This window comes from Stylophora pistillata, chromosome 4, assembly GCF_964205215.1.
Source record: "Stylophora pistillata chromosome 4, jaStyPist1.2, whole genome shotgun sequence".
Classification (NCBI taxonomy): domain Eukaryota; kingdom Metazoa; phylum Cnidaria; class Anthozoa; order Scleractinia; family Pocilloporidae; genus Stylophora; species Stylophora pistillata.
The window spans coordinates 12,905,416-12,929,398 of record NC_142522.1 but is presented as its reverse complement, the minus strand read 5'-3'; the positions used below and the strand labels follow the sequence as shown (position 1 = coordinate 12,929,398).

Sequence of the window (23,983 nt, the reverse complement as noted above, 5' to 3'; positions counted from 1 at the left end):
TAGAGAGCATTGTGCAGTAATTGCAGGGACCAAAAGCAACAGGAGCAGGCTGAGACTAAGATATTGGCATCTCCTTGATGCAAAGAGGAAACTGTTTTTTTCCTTAATAATCTACATTTTGATCAAAGGTTATCAATTTGAGGCAAACCTAATGGTTTCTAATCTGTCACTGGACTGTAACAAGATTGTGAATACACAGTAATCTATGGATGGCAATTTGTACCATAATTTCCAAGTCTGTTTGAACTTCTCAATGGTTTTAAGACTTAAAACCCTTGGAGTGACCAGCATCCAAATTCTCCTCACAGTAATATTGCTGAATTATTCATTTAGATAATGAAAATAAAGGCCAGCAATCTAAGAAGCTTTGGTTGTTAAATGAATTCAATACCAAACGAAATGTATAGAGAGGGGTATCAAGAATAGGTGTTAAATGATTTAAGTGTAAAGGTTTGACTGAAAGGAGTAATGATTTACTGTGCTTCTTCAAAAAATACCTTTTTTAAATGGCATGGAGAATATTACATTAATTCATATATGCTGAAAAAGAGGGGAAAAAAAAACACAGGATTATTTGTTTTCCTACACAGGTTTTTAATCTCCCAGATGCAAGTGAATTTAGAGAAGAAAGTGAACCAAGGAGGGTGAACCGTGATACATTTCTAATCTGAATACATTTGTGATTTCTTTTTCTTTTTTGACTCTAGATTTGAAATTTCTGTTAGCAAATTCTAGTGTAAAAAGTCTGAGTTGAAGCCGTTGAGTAGCATATTCATGGTAAAGGGGGTAGAGCAATCCTCCATAAATTGCTGATTTTCCGGGGTTCTAAGGAGATAGGCATCACCAAGAGCAAGAGTATTCTGATAGGATTGATCTAATTCCTAACATTTTCTCGATCAGGAAAATGCTTGCAGAAATGTATGTTCAAATCCGAAATGATGTTCCGTCACTCGTTCACTTGTAAGATAGTCTGGAATCGGGCTGGGATGACTGTGGCTCCTGAAAGCGTGGCTACCAGGCCTAAAAAGACGCGCTTGTTCGCGAGGGCAACACGCAAGCGAGCAGAATGTAATGCATTTTTCCGAAGATTATCTTCTTTCCCATAGCAATCACAATGACCAGTGAGTTGGCACAATCTAGTGACGTAGACACGAAGCCAAGTTTACTCGACTCTGAACGCAATCTTCAGACAAAACCTTCAAATGATCTACAAGCCCAGGTGTGTTCTAGCTGATGTCAAAGTCGAATTTCAATAACGATAACAAAACTTAGCTCCGGCAGGTTGTATTTGTTTACCTCGGACGGTCTTTTTCGTAATTTTATCGAGGATCGTGCAATTACGCCTTAAACATTCTATATAAATGTTGTTTTCAATTCCTGTTGCCAAAAAAGCTTTTAAGAAAGTTCACGGAAAAAAGTAATGCACCAAGCTTTTTTACTACCAACACGGTCCTAGTTGTATTACAGAAATTGGGTTTTAGCTAACATACCGTTAGTAACTTTTATGCTATAATTTGTAAAATTTTACGTATCCTCAACACAAATGCTATCAACGATGAGTGATGGGGGCAAATTTGTGTATAACTGTCTTGTAAAGTTTCCGCACAACATATCTAGCGTCAAAAGTACGTAGCATGATTGTGGAAATTTTGCAAGTTTTTGCAATTACTCTCACCCCAGCATCTTTTTATCGACCATATTAAGCCAAATTAATGGACTGAATCAAGCTTTATTGAACTAAATTCATGGAATAATGTTAATTGTGTTTGATTGGCTCCAATTATATTTCAGTCTAATTCTGTGCAATTGGTGTGACTTGACTATTTTAAGCTTAAAACTTTTTTTCTTCCAAGATCTTACTAGTACTTCTCCTCACTGTTGGCCTTATATTTCTTCTAATATCAACTCTGAGAAATTAGTTGTGGATCAATGAATAATCGCCTAATCGATATTTTTCTTCATTCTTATCACGTGTCTGCTGGATATTGGATTGATATTGCAAGAAGAAATTATCTCTTGGTCACCAACAAGAGTTTATGGGTGAATGCTAAATCCTACAAATGGTCAGATTGCCCATTTTTAGTAAATTAAGTCAGATAAAAAGTTGCAAATAAGGAGCTAGAGAGTTTCAGTTCAGATGTTCTTTCCACACTTCCTGGAATTCTATGATCTAAACTGGAAAGAGCTAAAGCAACACAGAACTTGATTGTTTTATAAAATTTGAGCACCTACCAACTTTTGATCAAAAGTGGTGGCATCTTGTACATGAAAGAGGAGAATTTTTCGTGCCTTACTCGCACTTTGAAGTACTTGTTTAGTAATTGTTTGAGTGAATAAGCTGAATTTGATTTTCACCCATAAATATACGTAGTCTTGCAAACAGTGTTGCAAGACCTAGACCTAGTTATATAAGGGACGGACAACACTATCCAACAAATAAAGTGCTATCCAGCAGATAAGCAATAGCAAAATATATTGTACTATCTGCGGCGTAGAGATTTATTGAGTGGATAGGGTTCTCCACCCTTTGAACAACCTGACCTGGACATCAATCTTAAACAAGGTTAGAATGCATTATCTTAGCAAGACAGGACCCAAATGAGGTGCAGTCCAGGACCATATTAATTAACCCTGTCAGGGCTTGACATGAATAGTAGCCAACTAGCCACAGACTTAATAGAAATTCAGTTTTGGCTAGAGGTTTTCAATTTCCACTAGCCAGTTTTGCTGGTAAACAAACTGAAATTTTTTGTTACTTCTAAGTTGTTACAAGCCACTTGGCGAGTAAGTTGAAAAGTTAGTGTTAGCCCTGCCTGTAATCCCCAAGAGGGACTAGCATTTAATTTGTGGAGGCGGCGTGGCCGAGTGGTTAGGGTGCTGGACTTGTAATCTGGTGGCCTGGGTTCAAGTCCTCCACCCTGCCACTCACTGGATTTGTTCTCGGTTGCCCCCTAGTTCAACTCCTTGGCTGCACTCTGTAAATAGCCCAAATAGCCCACTGGTTGCCTCCTGTGGATGGGGATTGTTAAGCAATTAGTTAAAACTTTTTCTTAATACAACCCACAATGTAAAACTACTGGGTTACCAGTAATTGTGTTAGCTATAAAAGTTTATTTATTTATTTATTTATTTATTAAATTTCTCCCTACAATTTCACCCCCAAATCACACATTAAGTTCATGCGAAAAAAGAAATGATCATGTACTAAGGAAGTTCTTGATTATGAAATGAATTCTCCTTGTCAGCTCCTTAGAAAAATGTCTAGAGAACAGTATGGAGAATATGCATACTGGTCATAGCAAATAAAGGGTTAAGAAACCTTCAGATGTCATGCAAACATCTTGATCGTATCAAGCAATTGCAATTTCAGTAGTTGTCTGAATATCCTCAGTAATGTTTGAAAATTGCCAAAATTTTTTTAAAAATTAGGATAAAATCATTATGTTCATACATCGTACAAGAATCACATGTATTGGATGTTGGGAAAGGTGGCTAGTTTGTGAAGTAGACAAAAGTTAACCATCTGAGTACAGTGCAGTGGAAAATGCATCAAAGCCACAATGGTTTTACACCATCCTGGTACACGTAGTTACATAATTTACTTCATTTTGATCTACTGTAGTTCTATTATCTTAATTCTTGACCACTACAAATCAACTTAGTTAAAACCATCTTTACCTGGATTCCATTTTGATGTACAACATAGTTATTTAATGGAAAAAAGGTTAAATTGGGAAAAGTATAATATCTTTAAATAAATAAGATCTTTTGTAAATTATATGAATCATATAATTTATCCATGTCCTGTACATTATAACCAGGAACCAATCAATTATGTGCAAGACTTAATATTCAACATGTGGCCTGTTTGTGAATGCATGTACAAGCTTTAATTTATTACTAAACATTTGCATCCAGCAGTTTTAACACTATCCCAGAATGACTGGACTTTTTTGGCTTAATTAGCTCATGATAAATGCAATATTTAGTGCGTACCAGAAACACTTTTGAAGAAATAGCAGAACATAACGCAGGGATTCTGACAAGAGAAATAGTAAACCTGAAAGCCACAATTTTGTTTCAGAATTTATAAAGAAAATATGTTCATTGTAGACTTTCTTTTGTTAATACATTAAAATTATTTCTAGCAGTGCTATCAATGGAATGTTGATCTTTAATATTTAATGTATTACTTCACATTATGACTGAAATAGGGAAAAGGTTTGAAATATCCAGACGAGAAGTCAGCACAGAGAGGGCCCGGAGAGGAAGAATCTTCACTGCCTTTTACCATGAATATTGAATTAAATTTTGTGTGGCTAATCCTGGTGGGTTTGTCGTTTGGAACAAGAATGTGGCAGCTTACCACACCTAAACATGTAATGTACGTAATTCAATAAAAAGGTTGAGTATGAAACATTTTGAAATTCATTTTAAATCATCGGTAGTTAATCATACCGCAATGAAACCTCTTGACAAATTCTATTGACTCTTGCTCTTGTCAGCTGTACACAGTTTTCATAACTTGTGCGTTGATAATGAAGCTACCTTGTATTGTTGCACAGTTAAAGACTGGCAAATATACAATCCTATAAATAAAGATTTCATTTTCGTGCATGAAATAGGTTGACTATAAATATTTACAAAAAGGTTTGATTTATTCTGTTCAGTGCTTTGGTCTGACCTTTTCTATGTTATAACCAGTCAGAGTCACTGTAGGTAGTGACCAGCACAATTGCCATGTTAATGCCTTCAGGCATCTTTTGCAATATATATATATATCTTATTAACCAAGCGCGAGGGCCGTACTGAGAGAATATCGGCCCGAGGTCTTGACAGTACTGACCGAACGCAGCAAGGTCTGTACAAAAAACACCGAGGGCTGATATTCTTCCAGTACGGTCCCGAGCAAGCTTGGTTAATAAGAGATTTATAATACGACTGAAGTTCAAAGGGACACAAGTGCCATATCATTCAGGACCATTCGGGACAGTGCCCGGTCCAATATTGAGAGAATATTGACTGGCAATAGAGTATTTTGATTGGTTGATTGTAGTTATTGGCCCCCTGACTGCCCGAGTCATGTAATAAGGTCTCTAAATTATAGTGGATTGCTTAAAAAAAAAAACCAGAATTTACTGGTAAATCACTTCTGGGGGTTAAAAGGTTTCTTCTCAACCTTTTCCAGTAACTATTGGTTATATGTGTTGGTTGGTTTATTTTGTGCTTTGAATTCTTGATTGCAGATTTGATGAGGTACATTTTGGCCAGTTCACAAATTTCTTCATGAAGAACCAGTTCTTCTTTGATATGCATCCACCTTTGGGGAAACTCATGTTTGCTTTCACAGGTATTGTATCCATAGATAAGTTTCCTCAGAGCGCTGTCCAAGGGCCAATGCTCTAAACATCGACAGTGGCCAACTTACACTTACAGCTGTAGCAACTCATCTTTGAAGTTACTTGTATTGCAAGCATACCTCATTAAATACTACATACTTCACATTGTACTGTGTAATTTTCAGTTGGCTAATTTTCCTACATGCAGCTGATAAATACACTTTTTGATTAATTTCAATTTTTTCATTTCAGCTTACTTATCAGGATATGATGGTGAATTCTCATTTGCAGACATAGGCCAAGGTACAAAAAGTCAAATAAGCTCCTAAAATTTGCATGTTGTGACACAATTTTTGCAAATAGTTCCCAGCAGGGAAGAATTCAGTGCTTAATTGTATATCCTTGCTGCAAGTATCAGTGCTTCAGAGGTGACGTGGACATTATCTTATTTCTCACGACTAATGTGGGTTCACATTTTTTTCCTCAGATCTTGGTGAATTTGAGTATGTTGTTTGGTGGTTACGCTTTGTATCTGCATTTCTTGGAAGTCTTGTAGTGCCAGTTGTCTATGAGGTGCGTTAAAATTTCTGATTCAGTTTTTTCGGTATTTATTAATTCAACAGAAATAAGTAAAAACCTTAACCCCCAAGAAAACCGCACATTCAAATAGGTGTGAAAAAATTTGAGTTGCATTTTGAAGGTCTAGTTGGATGGGCACTGATGTATAAAGGAAGTTATGGATGTTTTAGACTGAAGTTTATTTCATGGAAATATTCACAGAAGAAAAGTTTCCAAAATTAAGAGACTTTTTGAAGTTGTTTGTTGTACTATATTATCCTAGCCAGAGTTGTCTAATCAAGTGTAGCAGTGTCAAGTGTCTATAATTCCTTGTCATGGGTGGGGGGTGGGGGAAACAGCAGGAGCATGAACTGAGTCATCACTGGAGCACTCTTTCAATCCCTGAACCTGGTATTTTTTGTGAGTGGAAATTGTTGTTGGTTTTTGTGATTACCATGAGGCTTTTACATTAGTCTTCAGTTTTCCTCTGGCTATAAAGCTTAACTCTTGAAATTCCAATTTAACATGGAAACAGTGGACATCGAGCCACCTTATGGTGGTGCTACTGTTAATGTGGTATTGTAAAATCTAAACATAATATAAAGTATTTTTTTATTATTATTCTTCAGGTCATCACAGAGCTTGGTTTTTCACACTGGGCAGCTGCTTTAGGTGGATTTTTGGCAACATTTGGTGAGATTTTGTTTTGATTCAAGTTATTGTTCTTTTGGTGAAGAGTGCATTTATAGGACTGGTACAAATAAATATTGTTGAGAACGATTGGGTTAGGTACAACGTAACAATACCCCAAGTTTGAACAAACCTTCGCTACTTTAGGTGAATTTTTGATAAACAATCAACTAGCCCACTACATAATCAGTGTTCCCAAAATTCTTGATTTTCCTTGTTAGAAAATTGAGATCACCTTTCCAATGAAAATTTTTGGCTTGCATTATTTTTTTCCCTAGTTCAGTCTGATACCTCAGTCTGTTAAATTCCTTGCTTCCCTTAGGATTTATCTAAACCTTGAGCAGTGAAATTAAGCATGATGCCCAAATCCTCCTATTGACAAATCCTTACTGTAATTTTTCTGAACAGATGTTCTTTTTTGTTGCAGACAACATGTGTGTGGTACAAAGCAGACTTATCATGTTAGATTCCCCTCTCCTGTTTTTCAGTGCTGCATCCCTTCTCTGCTATCTAAAGTTCCACAAAGAATTTAGTAGGTAAGAAGTAAGCAAGTTTCATGTGTCCTTTAATATTACTTATAATCTATCAAACATTTAATTCAGTATGGGAGAGCTACTAGCTATTGTTACGAACACGGGACATGTTTGTTTGTTCATAAAGCCATGCAAGAGAAAACTGAAAAGTAAACATTTCAACCAGCAAACAGTAAGCTGTTCATAAAAATTTGCAAAAATATTTGAAGGAAAATAAACTCAGTGGCCTCCATTGGTATGACAATATGTTCATTTATTTGTCTTAGTTTGTAGCTGTTCCTCATAGCTCACAGTTATCCTTCATTTTTGCTCTCAGAAAATTGTTTTCATCAATAAACAAATAATGTACATGGACAAATATAGGTGTATATTTAGAACCAAATGGATAATATTGTTGATTTATCTTGATTTGTATGTGCAATAAGCTGAAAAGTTATTCCAATTCCTACCTTTCCTTGCAGACCATTTACAAAGAATTGGTGGATATGGCTGTTTTTAACAGGCATCTCTTTGCTTGGTGCTTACAGGTGAACAAACATCTTGTTTTAGCCCTTTCTCTCTGTCTTAAAATTTAATTTCTTTTAATTCCTTTATTAATCAACCTCAAATTATTGCATTTTCAGGATAAGTTTTCCCTATACAGACATATACCATGTATCATATGCATTTGTCCATTACAGCCCAATGTTTCTTTCAAGAAAGTTCTTTTTTTTCAAGTATGCTCTCAGGGTTTTCTTTGGAATATATAAATTTCAGTATTTGGTGGACAACAACTATGCTTGGATGAAATTTCCTTTAACTTCAATTTAAGGCAAATAGTTATTTAGTGAAATGCTTCCTTGGATGAAGAGACCTAATATTGAACATCTCAGACAAGGGCTCTCTCTATTCCTTTGTGACTTATTGGGGTAGTACAGTCCAGCCTTGTGGAGATGCGGTGGCCTCGTAATTAGTGCGCTCGACTCCGGATTGAGTGGTGTGGGTTTGTGCCCCGGCCGGGACATTGTGTTGTGTTCTTAGGCAGGACACTTTACTCTCACAGTGCCTCTCTTCACCCAGGTGTATAAATGGGTACCAGCAAATTTAATGCTGGGGGGTAACCCTGCAATGGACTAGCATCCCATCCAGGGGGGAGTAGAAATACTCCTAGTCGCTTAATGCTACAGAAACTGGAGTTAAGCACCGGCCTAATGGGCCACTAGGCTCATAAACAGACTTTACCTACAGTCCAGCCTTGATTATCCGGACTCATTGGGACTAGATGAAATACTTCGGATAATTGAGGTCCAGATGATTGAATATGAATATTATGAGGAACAAAAATATGATTAAATTAAGAAAGTGACAAATTGGTTCTTTTTTCTCCTTTCTCTAATTGCAAAATTATAGGCTGTTTATCTTTTATTGAAAGAAGAGATCACTTACGCTTCCAGGACACGATGATCATGAATAAACATTCCTGACCCTATGTAGCTTGTTTATCTTGCACACCATGCTAAACAAGCCAAAAGAGCATTAAATTTCCATTAGCAACAAAACAACTTTAAGCCAGTCAGTCCTCAATTGAGTGTCCTTCATTAGTTATGACACATGAGAGCTGCTTTTGCTTTTTGAAAGCTGTATTTTTAAAAAGAATGTGGCTATATTGAATATGAATCATGATCATGACTAATAAATATTCATGACAAAATTGGGACCAAAGAAAAAGTTTGGATAGTCAGAAATCCAGATGATTGAGGTCCAGAAAATAGTCTTTTTTACAGTTGTGTGCTTGGTTGCCAAGCCTTTGAACGGGAGTGAGGCTAGGGGTGACCTGTTATGATACAAACCTTGCTGCCTTTCAAATGTAAATCACTTTGTTATCATGCTAACTAGATACAGGTCTCTATCACAACAAGGTCACCTTCAGCCTCACTCCAAATCAAAGGCTTGGCAACTAAGTACACAACTGTAAAATGGCCTTTTGAGGTTCAAATGTGAGAGAATGATTTCTTGACAGATCATTCCAAAAATAATATCCTTCTATTATTTAGGTGGGTTGCAAAAAAAAAAAAAACGTTTTCAGGTTAAGATGCTTGAATCATCACGACACAAGTAAACAGTCACTTGTTGCAAAGACTGTCTACTTTGAAAATAGTTGTTAATCAATCTACAGAAAACTGATGAAAGATAAGCTTTTTTGTCACAAGATTCCAATACACAGAGCTTACATTTCTGTTTTTATTTAGTATTAAGTACACCGGGGTCTTCACTTTCATTACTGTTGGATTTTTGACTGGACGAGACTTGTGGAAACTGATTGGAAACCACTCTCTACCAACAGTAAGTGAAGTCAGAACGTATCAGTTGTATATGTTTGTTAAAATTTTTCTGTGAACCTAACTCAGTTCTAGACTTTTGACAAATTATTGTGAACAACTTCAAATTGCTTTAGCACTAATATACCGGCATTGTTGGAAAGCTTTTATTTGTATTTTATCAACAATGGAGACACCTTAATTCTACTGAATCAAGATTAACAATTGTTTTATATAAAGTAGTTTATAGTAGATCAATGAAACTGGAAATAAACACAACTAAGTGTATAAGAAGTGGCTGAACCCATAGTTATTAAGAGTTTAAGTATTTTTTTTTTATTTATAATGTGTTCTTGTGTGATTATTCTTGCAGAGAGAACTTCACAAACATCTGTTAAGCCGTGCAGCTTGCCTTGTTGTCCTTCCTGCTATACTTTACGTGCTTCAGTTTTACATTCTCTTCACTGTTGCAAGAAAGACTGGTCCTCATGACGACATGATGTCAAGTGCATTCCAAGCCAGTCTTGAGGTTAACTTTATTTCTGCCAAATCAACAAACAAGCTAGTAGCTGGTGTTACAGTGGAGTCTTTGATTGTGCTATAATTTTACTGTTGTTGACAAGGCATGCAATCCAGTTGAAAAGTTCAAACAAAGAACAGATTGTCAATGCAATGCAGAATGTTGCATTTGTCTCACTTGAACAGTAGATGTTTGTCCAGGATTAAGAGCTCTGAAAAAATTTACTACGAAATCCTGTTCTTAAGTGGTGAAGTGTGTCTCAAAATTCTGCAGAGGATAGTCCACTTATCAGGTTTGATCACCTGACTAGAGCGGTTTCTTTGACTTTTTATTTCCTGACTATGTAGCTGAATTACATTTAATTTATTTTCGTTTTATCCTCAGGGAGGATTGGCCAAGATTACACATGGTCAACCAGATGGTATGTTTACCTTGCTTTTTTTTTCTAATGAAATTCTCACCAAAGTAAATTGCAACTCGTGAGGTTTGTTTAGTTTTACACGCCATGTCACCTTAGCTCGTTTACCGCTGACCACAACAATGGTATTGTAATAAATAGGTCAGTATGTTTGCATTGTATCTCGCAGAGGACGTATATCTCAATGCTGTTTGCGACAGTACTCATCACTTTTTGAAATACTTCAATTTTATTTTCACAATATCAGAGGTAGCATATGGTTCCCAGGTCACTTTACGCAACACCTTTGGCAAACAGTGCTGGCTTCATTCTCACACGCACACCTACCCCGTAAAGTACCCTGACGGGCGTGGTAGCTCAGCACAACAACAGGTCACGTGCTACGGCTTCAAGGACGTAAATAACTGGTGGATTGTGAAGGACCCTCAAAGGTAACGCTAGACACTAAGTGCGCCTTTTTAAAAGTAGCCCTTTGGTGGCCTAAAATCATAAAGAGGTTGCAGAAAATTAGATTCCATCGCCTGGTTAGCTCAGGCTATCGTACGCCGGGCTGCCGTACAGGACCAACACTCAGGGTCATAAGGGATCTAAGGAGAATGTGCTGCCTTTGCCATGACATCGGCAAATGATTAGACATTCTAGTCTTCTCGGTAAGGACGAAAACCCGTACGCCCCGTCTCCTGCATCTTTACTGTACTGGTTAGCAGGGGACGTTAAAGAAGCCATGGTCTTTTCGCAAAGACGCGGTGTCGTCGCCTAGCTTCGTTTCCAAAATTCCCAACCGGGGGTACCAGCAAAGTTCCCCTTCAAAAAGAAAATTGTAAATTGCTCGATGCAGTCTAACCAAAGTCTCCTTCAAACAAACAAACAAACAAACAAAAAAGAACGTTTCCTGCAATATCACAAACAGTACAACTTTCTGCATGACCTCCGGACATTGGTCGCCAAATTAGCGGCTAAAACAGTCGAAACTTAGAAGTCTGGGAAAGGCGTAACTAGTGGCTGTCTTTGTTAATGGGCTCAAGAGTCTTCCGTGACTGACTTTTTGAATGTTGTGTCATATTACAGAGAAGCCCTCTCTGTGGATTTTCCACCAAGACCAGTTCGCAATGGTGATATCATTCAAATTGTGCATGGAGTTACAGGCAGAGCTTTAAATAGGTAAAATGTGAGCATTGATTAACCCTCTGTGCCCCAACATTAGTATGGATAATCTCCTCACTGTTCTCTATACAATTCCTATGGTGTTGATGAGGAGAATTTGTTTAGCAATCAGGAGTGTAATGAATATGAGTATAATGTTGAAAATCATATAATATTATGTGTACTGCGATATTAAGAAATGTAAGTGAAAGCAATCCTCGCAGTAATGAACACAACGAATGTAGTAGTGAAAGTAAGGCCTGAAAACAATCAAGAGCTTCTCTAGTTGGTAATCATTTCCTCTATTCTCCTGACCTTAATGTGTGATTCAGGGGTGATATTGAAAGAAGAAATTACATGCTGGTCACTCTTAAAGGTGAAACGCAGGGAAGTGGCTTTCAAGTTGACAACTGTATTTCATTTTGCGGTGTGTCTATATAAGTGGTACACGCCGGCCGCAGACCGGTGTTCTTTGCGCAATTTTGCGTTTTTCTTGAGATCTTAAACTGACTAGACCATAGTTATTAACTATAACCAGACGTACAGCTGAATAAGTCTATTTGTTTTATACAATTAAAAGGAAGATGAAATGAATGGAAATTTCGAAGTCACATCCTAGCGCTCAACTGTTCAGGCTTTAAGTATCAAAGATATTTCAAACATTTTCAGAGGTGGGCGCCACATTGGACAAAACAGAAGAGACAGTTACTGTTTGTCGTCAGCCGTGTATCTTTTCTCTGATAGTTCACAGGCGACAACCAATCACGGGGCGCGTGGTATTCAGTTCATTTTATTACAAGTAGCACCGATAGTACACTCCTTGTAACTCATGTGGAGCCCGAGCCCGCGAGCAGGCCCTTATCTTTAGCCCTGCAGGACATGCGTTTCTCCGCTTACGGGATGATTTGAGACGAGTCAGGGATAGGTTTCCAGGAGTCTGGCACTAATAGTGCTACACCCCAGACTCAAGGCCTCGTACTTTCCCACGGTCGATGACACTTTCGTACCAAAGCGCTAATATTGAGGGTATGTCATAATGTCTTTTTCTTACTTCTAGTCACGATGTTGCCGCCCCTTTGAACCCAGCCAACCAAGAGGTGTCCTGTTATATTGACTACAACATTTCCATGCCTGCGCAAAACCTCTGGAAAGTGGTATATCTCTCTGTTTTTTTAAACATTTAACTAAAAATTCAACCTATTGCGTGTTGGATCCAAGCAGCAGCTGTCAAGAATATTAGATTAAGTAAAAAGAAGTTTATATTTTTATCTCTCTTTCTTTAAATACCGAGGAAAATGAAAAGCAGTTATTGAAAGTCATTCAATCAGAACTGATATTGAAGTCCTGATTGTAATTCCTTCCATTATGGGTAGAGTTTAGCATCTAAGTAAAGTAAGTTTCGTCTTCACCTTGTTACGAAATCGGCATTTTACGGTGTGGAAACAGTTTAAGGTAAAGCATACTTAGTAGTAATGAACTTAATCAATCACTTAATAACTCACTCGTCTGTTTGTTTACGTATGTACTCTCCCAACAGGAAATAATAAATCCAGACAGCAGTGACGTTTGGAAGACGATCCACTCTCAAGTTCGATTGATTCATGTCAATACTTCTCAGGCAGTAAAGGTATGTACACCAAGAATTGAAGTTACTGGTCTTTCTGTCCATTAAAGCAATTTTCAATTAAGCGTCAAAAGTGATCCGGGATTGCATTGGTTTTGTTTTACCTTGCTCTGTGATTGGGTAAGAAAACTCGCACCACCTCCGCCAATCAGATGCAACACTAAAACCGGTCACGACTTGGTCATCCGTGTTTTCCCCAGCTTTGGACACTTTGGTTCTTTTTACTTAGAGTTCTCATTGGCTCTTAAAGATATTTTTCTTTCTTCTGATTGGCTCTGATTTTGTTTTTACGACGCTCAATCGTAAAGCGCCCTATTGTGTTTAAAACTGACTGCAGTGTACTGAAGGAGTACTAATTTCGTCCCCATTATTGTGATTTCAATGTTTAGATTTCAGGTATGGAGTTACCGGATTGGGGATTTCACCAACTTGAGGTGTGCACAGATAAATCCATAAAGCAGACAAACACGATCTGGAATGTCGAGGAACATCAACAAAATATTACTTATCGTAAGTTTGTTTTCATGACTTTCTCTTTTCCTACTTTTATTTGTCTCTCTATCTCTATTTTTCTTTAAACCTGCGTAATTTTTTACTTCTACCCTTCTCCTTCATCAATGGCATTTTCGTTGGCCTGTTAAAAACGTATTCAACTGCGCCAGGTCGTCCCATTCTGTGCGCGGGTATTCTTTATTAGCTATTCTTCCTCTCCTTACACCATTTTGTCTTCTTCAGCCGAAGGTCAAGGTCCAACAGAAGTCGAGATGAAAACAGACCATTCGGAAAAGGCATTTAAACCTATGCCTTTCCTTTCAAAATTTTGGGAGATCCAGGTAGGTAGAAATTTCTTGTTTCCTATGCTCCACACTGGGCGTGAACGACATGTTTTTTTCGCGCTCTCTGTTCTGCTGCGTCTTTCTCAAGTGTTTACCCATTTTTTCCAGCTCCGAAAAGTTCTGCTGTGCACATTATACGATTAAAAAAAAAAAAAAAACAAAGCAATTTATTCGAGATTTTTACAGCGGGTGTCAGAGAAGGAAAGGCACTAAAAAGTTGTTCAGCTGAAAAATTCGAGTGTAAAAGAGTGAACGAACAATATAATATCTAAGTAAGAACAGACACTTAGATTTTGTCGAAGTCTCTTGGCCGAAAAGGGGGAGAAAGAGAATGACAGGAAAGGAAACTTAGTATAAGAGCAGCAGACAGCAGTCAGAATCCGCGTTATTCAACGTTATTTAATTCGTTATTTAATGAAAGGTAATTCACAAGTCGCCATATGCAGTATGCCTCCAATGAAGCAAAACTGCAGTCAACTAAATATTTATTACATCCACTGACTGTTTTCTTCAAAAAGTTTAAAATGGTTTTTTTTTTTAGTTTACTGGTTTTTTGTTTTTTGTTTTGTTTTGTTTTGTTTTTTTCTGGTGAGGGGAACAAAAAAGGAGAAAACATCCATGCAAAATAAAGTAAACATTCATGTTTGGTGTCTACCAATCCTTATGCTTTTTCTTTTTCTTCCTCTGCCTTCGTTGCCAAATTGGTTTCTGGGGTGGTTTAGGTGGCAGATTGGCAGCAGCCCTTCTGTCTTTATACTCTTGCCTCCAGAGAAGGAAGAGGGAAGAACAAATAAGTTAAAAACCAAACATTTTCTCAGGATACGAAATGTCAAACAAAGTTGTAAAATGAGCGAAAATCCCCCGATTAATCTCAAACTGACAAACCAAGACATTGGATGCAAATGGGTTTTGGATATTTTTCCCAGATGGCTTCAAACACTCAAAATGAGGGCCATAAAATATTTTTATTATCTCTCTGATCTCCTACATTTTTGGGCAGTGTCGTGCCTGTTTTGTTTATCATTGCCTTTTCCTATTTTTTTTTCTTCTTGCCTTGCGGGCACTTTGCAGTATTCGCTAGGATGAAGGTATTTTACGCGTGACTGAAAATATCTTTACCACCAAACTGGCTCACAAAGGCGGATTTACTTGTAAGCGAGAGTTAAACCGATTTTTTTTATGCAAGTGCAAATGGCCATCTCTCTATTCCGTTCGATATAAAATAGAGAAATCTTCCAATGCAACTCACCATTTTCGTCCAGTGAAGTTCACAATCCTCAAAAGTAACCAGTATGAGAGGAAACCAGCAATCAAGAAACCAAAATCCACAACCAAGCCAGCGAAGAATGTGTAGACACCATCATGCCAGGACAAGAAAACGAACCGAGATAGGACAATTCTCACATGTTCTGTTGAATAAACAAAAGATTTGAACATAGAATTTTTTAATTTTAAACCACTTGAATTGTTTCTGTGTGAGACACTTCTAACTTCCTCTTGGTTTTCTTTCAAAAGACTCCCTAAAATTCTCAAAAATTATCGTCGCTAGTCTTGAAAAAATTTACAGTACATTAACAGCTTAAATATGTAGAACTCTGATGGCCATTTCATTTGCATTCGCGCACTTTTACGGCATTTATCGATATTATTTCTCATACAGACCGAAAATGAATCAACTTTCACTGAAGACTTAAATCACTGCGCCCTCAACTGATATCATTAAGGGAAAATAAGCTTTCCACTTACCGTGTAGATAGTCAATATAAAACTCAACCGTAGCGTCAGTGATGTAGCAGATGACAGGAACAAAGGGTTTTACGATCCACATTACCGCGTCGAACATTATCTGGACCAGATTTACAGCTGTATTCCAAACCATTCCGATAAACGAGTATGCTCCGTAGATGGTTGCGTCGGCCAACCATTGAATCAAATCCCAGAGAAGCTCGGCCAACCACTGGATGCAATTCCAAGCCAGTGGACCAAGCCATGTTGCTCCTCTCCACGTTAAATCTGAAAGCCATACAAGAGCCGTGAAGGTTTTCTCCGAAATCCATGTGGCTATGCTCCAGGTCCATTCCATAGTTCCAATGCAGATATACTCAAGTACGCTCCAAACTTTACCTGTCGCCACTTTTGTCAAACCACAACATTTCTTCCAAACTCCTGAGATCACCATCATTGCAAAATCCTTGGCCCTAGTCACAGACGTCACTGTGAAGTTCCACATCCGGGTTATCAATCCAGGGTTTGCAAGCTCGAAAGTTTCGTACACTGCGCATGTCGTGTTTCCAAGGTACTGAGGGATTTTGGTGCATTCGTAGATCTAACAATCACGATAATTTAGAGACGTTTTAAAGGCGAAAATGATCACAACCTCAATTCACGTTCAGCTTCGGCTAATAACCTTAACCCTTTAAATTCCAGAAGTCATAAACATGCAACTTCGCCCCATAATGTACATAAATTATCCAGCAAACAGGTAATGAGAATACTCAAACTTATCAGGTGGAAGTTTTGATCTTGTCCTTACACCAAATTCTCAGAACTCATTTCCAAGAAAATGTGAAGCAGCTAGAGGGGAGAATTAAAAATTACATCTTGGGAGTTTAAGGGTTAAGCATTTAATATTCAAGTCATACTGAATAAAAAACAAACATAAACAGAAAAAAAAAACTTTTTTAAGGTGTGATATAGTAACAGAAGGAAGAAAACCGTAGAAGTTGTTATGCTTGTTAATTTGAATGTATTTAGAGTTCTAACTGTCAGCAGAACACAGAATAGAAACTAGGACTGTAAACTTGTTTTCCCCAGAGGCTGAACTGAGATTCTGTCGTCCGTCAAAACAAATCTACAGAACTAGAATCGTTATCATTATCCTGTGCGCCTCGACCGCTTACGAGTAAATCTCCGGAAGTCGTGATATACTGAGAATTGGGAATGGGAATTTAGCAGTGAACATCCCACCAGTTAGCTCTTCTTGTACACCGTTTCCAGGTCGAATTGGAATGTTGGTTTATGTGAAGGGAGGAAAATCGAAAGACCTAGAGAAAAACCCTCGGATCTAGGACGCCAGGTCTGGAAGTCCAACCCGGGCCACAGCAGAAGGGGGCGAGCATTCTCAACACCGCATCATCCCCGCTCCCCCTAAGCACTGATGATACTTCTTGTAAGAGCGCTCACTTGCTGCCAAAGGTCACAAAATCCATGCCACGGGAGTCGTAAGAAGCGGAAACTTTCCATTTTCTTTCAATTTGCTCCAGTTTAACTGCGCTAGTTATTACCAAGTGAGGCTGAAGTTAATCGTTGGAGTCGCAAACAAAAGGAAGTGAATACCTCGAGAAGCTTGGGTTTCCTGTGTCCATCGGGTTTGCTGTCAACATCAATGGAGTTTTTGTCAACATCAATGGAGTTTTTGTCGTAAATGAACTTCACATCAAGTTTCATGGACGGAATTTGAATCTTAATCATATGCACCTTTAATATTAAAAGAAAATTAAACAACTGTCTTCAGGTTGGAATCAATTCGGGTTTTATATATCTCTGACTGACGTATACCTCATCTACACTCACCTTAACTGTTTTCTCAAACAGTTTAAATTGTAATTTACAGAACCTACCTAAATCAATGTTTGTCGACTTCAAATTTAGCACATTGAAAATACAAGTTAGTGACTAATTAGAACCTATGGAAAATTCTGTTTTTCAGTTCTCTGTATCTGATTTTCAGTCAGTTAAACCCAATTTAACTTGACATGTTTTGCTGGTGTGAGTGGGGTATAAGTTTCGAGATCTAGATTTCCAAGCGTTTTAAAGCACCGATGACGTAACTGGTAAAAGTTTAATCTATAGCCAAGACATCGTAATCTGCTGTCTACCAACCTTGTCACTCCATTCTCTGGTCAAAATCGTCTCGTGGTTGTGATCAACGAAGAAGAACTCTTGTCTCTCATTGGCTGGAAGAGTCCCTGCGTAAAATAATTGGAAAGCCTTTGGTTGGGAACAAACGCCAAGGTTCAAAATTGCAATCTCTATTCACCATCGTTATGTGCGGCATTTAGGCCTTTAACTCAGCTAACGTTAACTCTTGTGATAAAGTGATGATGAATAACGAACCAGCCGTTGAAAGAAACGTAGAGACGGTAACGGTCTGTTAAGCGCGTGCTTAAAAAAAATGATACAAAAACGTGCACGCGCTGGATGTGGACAAGACTATCTTAGCAACCGGAGACTTGTTTTGTTTTCCAAAAAGTGAGCACTGAGTGCTCAGTTGTTAGAGAAATGAACAATTCTAGATCAATTAAGGATTGGCCTAATCTTCCTTGCTTTATCCGGCAACGAAAGCATCTAAACCATTGGTTAGAAGAATGAAATCTGCTTCTTATCAAGAATGAGAATAACACAACATTTCAGTTCTTAAAACCGCAATAAATTTTCCGCGCACGAAAAACTTCCGAAAAGTCCGAAAATTGTTCCCAAAAAACGTTAAACTTACCTTCCAGTCTAGCACCATGTGTAGCACTTGAAAGAAAAAATACGTATGAAAGCGCTAAAAGCGCAGTCACCCACTTCATCTCCGATTTGTAAAAAAGCTTATTATCTCTCACGAAAAGCGCACACTTGCTCTTGTCGAGAAAACGAGTGAAGTAAATCACTGACATCACAAAAGCACTGTATGACGCAGGTCGCGCGACATAATCACGAAACCTCTGCCCCATGCCACTTAATTCCAGATAGTCGTAAACGCCCATTTTTGGTGATAGCCCATAACTGGGGATAGAGATCTTGCATCTTTTTTTTGCGTTTTTGCATGGTACCCGCACTGAACCGCCCGAAAACGGAGGTTCTTGACAACAGTTTCAAAGGTGGATTGTTTTGACAACACATCGTTTATAATGCTCCGTTTCTTGTGGGGTTTTAAAAACACTAAACGAAATTTCGTCGCATACTTTCACCTTCATCTTCGTTTCCGGGTGTCTTCGGGTGGACCATAGACACAGATAATGAATAATGAGATGGCTTTTTAGCAACAAAATCAACCCACAGGTTACACCAGGTCCGGGAATCGATTCTAGTCCCCAGTGGTGGGAGACGAACGCTCTCATCATTGCACCATTCCTGTTTTCTTTTTCCCGCACTACGGACTTGTCAGATAATTATCGCTGACTTCTTCGTCTGATTCTGTCCGTTCTCACAACTTCTTTTTCTGTTTTTGGTGTTTTGTCGTCAGCTTAAGATGCTAGAATCCACCAAGGAGCTCTCTGCTGAGCACACGTTCGGATCGCGTCCTTCATGGTGGCCTCTGATGAGAAGAGGAGTCGCGTTTTGGATTGCCAGAGACACTAATGTAAGCTAAACACTACTGCACTTCACTTACACAGCGGTCATATGCATGCGCATGTGCGAACGTTGTCTATGACTAGGTGACATGCTTACAGGCTGCCAGAACCAGGTTGTCTGACACGAGCTAAAAACGACCTTAGAAGCCAGCAAGTCACGGTTATTTTTAGAAACGCAACACTTTTTGATAAAATTCAAAACAGACGGGTAAATCAACAGTACTTAAACATGCTTTGTAATTGAAGATTCGCGAGTTTTCCTTTTCTCTACTTGTGTTCCCTTTCACATATTTCTATTGATGTTTTAATTTTTTTCGCTCATTTTGCGAGACGGCGATTTTTCTTCTATATTCTTTGAATCTTTCCGCGTGAAATTGGCACGCTGCCAGCCAGAATTGAATTGATCCCCTCGCGCGTGCCCGATAGTTGACCGCTGTTTTCATTTCACTTTACTTCATCCCATTTAAGAGCACAACTGATCCTGGTGTTTTCTCTACTTCAGGCGCAAATATTCTGCATTGGCAACCCTTTTGTATGGTGGGCGACCACTCTTTCCCTTCCTGTGTACTTTGGACTTTTAATTTTTTATTTATTGAGGAGAAGAAGAAAGGTGTACGACTTGTCAGAAGGTAGGTTTACAGAGGTGCTTTTGTTCGGGATTTTGATTTCTTATTGTAGGTCGTTCAGCTGTCTCTAAAGCAGCCGCACAAGTTCCTCTTCGTGACCTCTTTTTGGCGTAAAGAGCTAGGCGTACAGCTTTCCTCGCAAGTTGCCCTTCTACTTTCTATGCCACCATTGATATTTATCGTAGAGTTTTCCAAAACATATGGTAGAGGTACTGAGATGATAAAATGTCTTGTCGATAACATGATACACCGCAGACCTTGGCCAGCATTTAACGAATCCTTGCAACCAAAGTAATCTCTGGGAACTTTGAGAGTCAGTCTCTTGTGTGCTCTCAACCTTTTCAACTGATAAAAACTCTTGTATAGACTAATTTTGAATAAATACTTATGGGGCAAATTGCTCTTGTATTTCTTAGATGCGTGGGAGAGATACGTGTTTTGTGGTGAAGCGGTGGTTGTGGGATATCTTCTTCACTTCATGACTTTCTTCCCCATGGAGCGAACATTGTTTATTCATCACTACCTCCCCGCCCTGTTCTATAAAATAATTCTTCTCCCAGTGATGTTACAACACCTTCACGATGAGATCTTTAGGTAAGCTCATGGTATTCAATTAACCAGAAATATAAAATTTGTCAGAATTAGGCACACTTAACGAGAGTAGTTTCTTTTTCCTGTGCAGTTTATTCAATCTTCCTTAAGGTTACCGTGCACCTTCAGGGGTGTCTCGCGTGCAACCGATGTGGCGCGTTCGGTTTAAACTGTAGATATCTAAACCCCTATATCAAATTAAAGCATATAGGACTGGCTATTAGACTATACCAAAAATTTTGAAAAAAAATTAATTGTCGAATTTTTCATGACTTCTGAATGCGAGCGCCCGAATCACCTTTTAAGAGCTACAAGTCAAAGGAAATTTGTTCCATTGCTCTCAAATTTTGATAGTAGCTAGCTTTACATATAAACAACAAAACGTTGTCTCCGAATTTTTTAGTCTAAATACTTTTTTTTCAAGAGCGATTTTTGTACGATCACTCCACATTTTTTTTAATCCTATTTCAAAAATGTTCTGTAACTTTTCACTGAAATTGAATAAGGCAAATCGCAGACACGTTTTTTTAGTGCTTTGGCCCCGGAAACGGAAGAACACATTAAATAAGCGAAAAACAAAATTCGCTTTGACATGTAACGTTCAAAACATACTTAGTGCAATCCAGGATTGCACTAAGTTTGCTTTACTCTGCTCTATCATTGGTCCAGAAAACTCGCGCCACACTTTTCATGACCTGGTCGACTGCGTTTTCCTGCATTTTAGGTGGTTTGCTTGCCTTTATGTTGTGTTCTTATTGGCTCTTCAGGGTATTTTCCTTTAATCTGATTGGCCGTTGTGATTACTTTGGTCTTACGACACTGAATCGAAAAGCGCTCCTTTGAAATTTGCTGAAATGTTATTTTGGAATGGAACGGACTCGTTTTCTGTATTAACAAGCAACGACCAACGCAACTTTGAAAGGTGAAATGAGGCAAACTGCCTCAAGTGCGGCATATGATTGGATGAGAGTGTCTGAGTTTTCTGGACTAATCACAGAGCAAATCAAAATAAAACAAGGGCGACTTTTGCTAACCTTCGACACTCGATTTAAAAATCATTATTTCAATCATCACAAAAAAGCGACCTTAAGTGTTGCAAGTACCATTGTTTCTCTTTTGTCCCTCTCTTAATTTCAAACTTAACAGTTGCAAGTGTGCTCTCTCTCTCTCTCTCTCCCCAGATACAAATCACTTCGATGGATTTTGTACGGATGTTGCGCACTCTTGATTGTAGTGGTTCTATGGGGATTTTATTTCTTCAGTCCTTTCACATATGGTGACGTAGCTCTCTCTTCTGCCGACATCAACAGACGGAAATGGCTCAGCACGTGGGACATGCTTTCTCACCCGAACACGTGACGTGAGACACATGTCCATTGACTGTCACTCCTTCTACCCTCCTACCCAGACTTCTTAACGCAAATACGAGTGTTAAAATAAATAGAATTTAGAGATACTGGGAACGAGAGTCGCGTGTGAGAGAATCTGCGATTGTTTGGGTAGACGAATACAGATGGACCTTCCATGTTCTTTTACAGTATAAACGTGATGCCTTGGGATCTGGCTACTAGACGAGTATTGAAGCCAGGAGATCAAATTAATCCAGTGTTCTATAATTTCTTTAACGCATTTTTTTCTTTTAACACGTGTAATTTGTACCCAGAGAACAAATTTGTTTGTTTTGTTTTTTTTTTTTTTGTTTGTTTGTTTGTTTTTTTTAATCAATTGCATAATCAAGAAGTTCAAAACCAATGTCAAAGTCCACCCCAGTGCTGGATTAGCTCAATAGAAATTTGGAAAAACATTTTGCCGAATGATTGCGTAGCGTGTACCCAAACAGATTTCAAACGCGAGTGTCACGCGCGGACATATTTTAATAACTTTTTCAAATGTATGTTCTAAGTAAATAGTTGCTATTTAACTTATACAGTTCCGTTTCCGGCCACGCCTGGTTTTCGGCGAACCTCGCTTGGTCAAGTGATATTATTTATTAATCAGTAGGTAATAATAATATTCTAAGAAAATTGCTTCAGCACACACTCTAAGAGCCATTCCTTAGTTCGTCTTTGCATCCGTAGTTGTAATCAGTCACTCCTTTGTAAATGTACTGCGGTACGTGTTGAAAGAGAATTCTTTCCTCTGCAATCAAGGAGGCCCTCCTCAATACATGACTTTCCAAAGGATAAACGTGAAAGAATCATTACCGAAGGGACAATTTGTTTTGAAATCTCTCAGTAGCGCAGGGAATCTATTTGGATCGACGCGGTTAAACCTCAAAGAAGCTAGTTTATTTCAACACCTTGAAGTAGTAGTTAATAGTCCCCATTTTAACCATCCTCGTTCCTTTCTTCATTATTAGTTTCGTCGGCAAAAAAGGTGAACTATTTCTTTTACCTCTACAAGTACCAACACACCCATTGTGGCAGTCCCTTAAGCAGACATTGTTTGGTCTTGTCACGCTTCGTGCTACATTCTCAATGCGTTGCGTGAAAAGACCTGTGTCACGCGCGTACACATGCTATGCGTGACAAGACCTAATGACGGGCGTAGTCAGCGAATAGTCCTGAGAGTTGTGGCTAATTTTAAATTATTTTTCAACGCATGATTGCAAACACTAACTTAAACCTGTGTATTTAATAAGAGGAAGGTTTTATATTTCAGCTGACCCCTTCCTCACAACTCTGATTTGTTTTGCTTTTCATATGATAAGAATTAAATAGTAATTATGATCTTAGATTTATAACTTCTCTGCTACTTTACCAAAAAGATGCCCGTGTTTTTCTTTCTTATTTTAATTACTAGTCTGGAGGGTTTTATCAATGCTATTGTCTGACTGACTGTTGCACTGTCATTTGCCAAAAATTTTAATAGAACCGCAAGACTTTTGTTAATAGAGGGACATTAATAACTTGCGTAGATGGATGTTGACGCTGTGCCCGTCACTTGCAAGTTCCACCTCTCTTTTTCGCGGCAGTACCGCCTTTATTACGGTTGAGGGCCCGAAAAACTACGAGTGACGCAGGATAAAATACTGAGTTTCGGCATAACATTGAGATTAGATTTCTGTTATTCTTCCTTAGTGGTTTACTTTTGTCTTTTAGTAGTATATTAGAGCGCTTTTTCATCAACTGTCCAAAGTTATCCGATAATTTCAAAGTATGAAGTAAAGTGAGCCGGCGAAAGATCTGCACAGGGGTCCAGCACTGACAACGAGGGATTTTTGGTGCCAGAGCGCACGGCAACCTCTCCCCGACCTGTCTCGTATATTTCTACGGGCGGAGAAGAGCGTGTTCTGCAGCGCTAATAACAGTGCAGTTGTTTCGATGAAGTGTCGATCTTCGCTTCTTTTTTTATCATACGCTATGACTCCCACACAGTAAGTTCACAACTCTCCCTGGTAAAAGTCAGTTATCACTCTCTTAACCAAGGGCAGGAAATGAAAATAAAAAATGTATATTTAACAATTATT

General features: G+C 38.4%; 2 protein-coding genes across 2 annotated transcripts; one reads left to right on the top strand and one right to left on the bottom strand.

Annotated features, from left to right (window-relative positions):
* Positions 1-1,023: 1,023 nt before the first annotated feature.
* LOC111333929 (protein O-mannosyl-transferase 1) lies at positions 1,024-23,248 on the top strand. The gene is made up of 21 exons (XM_022939578.2): positions 1,024-1,219; positions 4,215-4,384; positions 5,247-5,350; positions 5,592-5,642; positions 5,827-5,912; positions 6,527-6,590; positions 7,015-7,123; positions 7,582-7,647; positions 9,349-9,442; positions 9,791-9,946; positions 10,322-10,358; positions 10,603-10,786; positions 11,424-11,516; positions 12,556-12,652; positions 13,036-13,125; positions 13,512-13,632; positions 13,858-13,955; positions 19,189-19,305; positions 19,800-19,926; positions 20,340-20,517; positions 21,696-23,248. Exons 1-21 carry the CDS (start codon positions 1,115-1,117, stop codon positions 21,871-21,873), a joined length of 2,325 nt encoding a protein of 774 aa, XP_022795313.1. The 5' UTR covers positions 1,024-1,114; the 3' UTR covers positions 21,874-23,248.
* LOC111333925 (uncharacterized) lies at positions 14,390-18,644 on the bottom strand. The gene is made up of 6 exons (XM_088757718.1): positions 18,454-18,644; positions 17,841-17,926; positions 17,295-17,435; positions 15,705-16,284; positions 15,208-15,367; positions 14,390-14,721 (listed from the first exon to the last, which is right to left on the bottom strand). Exons 1-6 carry the CDS (start codon positions 18,617-18,619, stop codon positions 14,610-14,612), a joined length of 1,245 nt encoding a protein of 414 aa, XP_088613844.1. The 5' UTR covers positions 18,620-18,644; the 3' UTR covers positions 14,390-14,609.
* Positions 23,249-23,983: the final 735 nt, after the last annotated feature.

Excerpts from the sequence above, each read along its gene's own strand:
- LOC111333929 (XM_022939578.2), top strand. The coding sequence starts at position 1,115 with ATGACCAGTGAGTTGGCACAATCTAGTGACGTAGACACGAAGCCAAGT. Across the intron at positions 10,787-11,423 it reads ATTGTGAAGGACCCTCAAAG|AGAAGCCCTCTCTGTGGATT; the intron begins GTAACGCTAGAC and ends GTCATATTACAG. Across the intron at positions 19,306-19,799 it reads GGATTGCCAGAGACACTAAT|GCGCAAATATTCTGCATTGG; the intron begins GTAAGCTAAACA and ends TCTCTACTTCAG.
- LOC111333925 (XM_088757718.1), bottom strand. The coding sequence starts at position 18,619 with ATGTCAGTGATTTACTTCACTCGTTTTCTCGACAAGAGCAAGTGTGCG. Across the intron at positions 16,285-17,294 it reads GGAAACCCAAGCTTCTCGAG|ATCTACGAATGCACCAAAAT; the intron begins GTATTCACTTCC and ends CGTGATTGTTAG. Across the intron at positions 14,722-15,207 it reads AACTTCACTGGACGAAAATG|GCAAGAGTATAAAGACAGAA; the intron begins GTGAGTTGCATT and ends CCTTCTCTGGAG.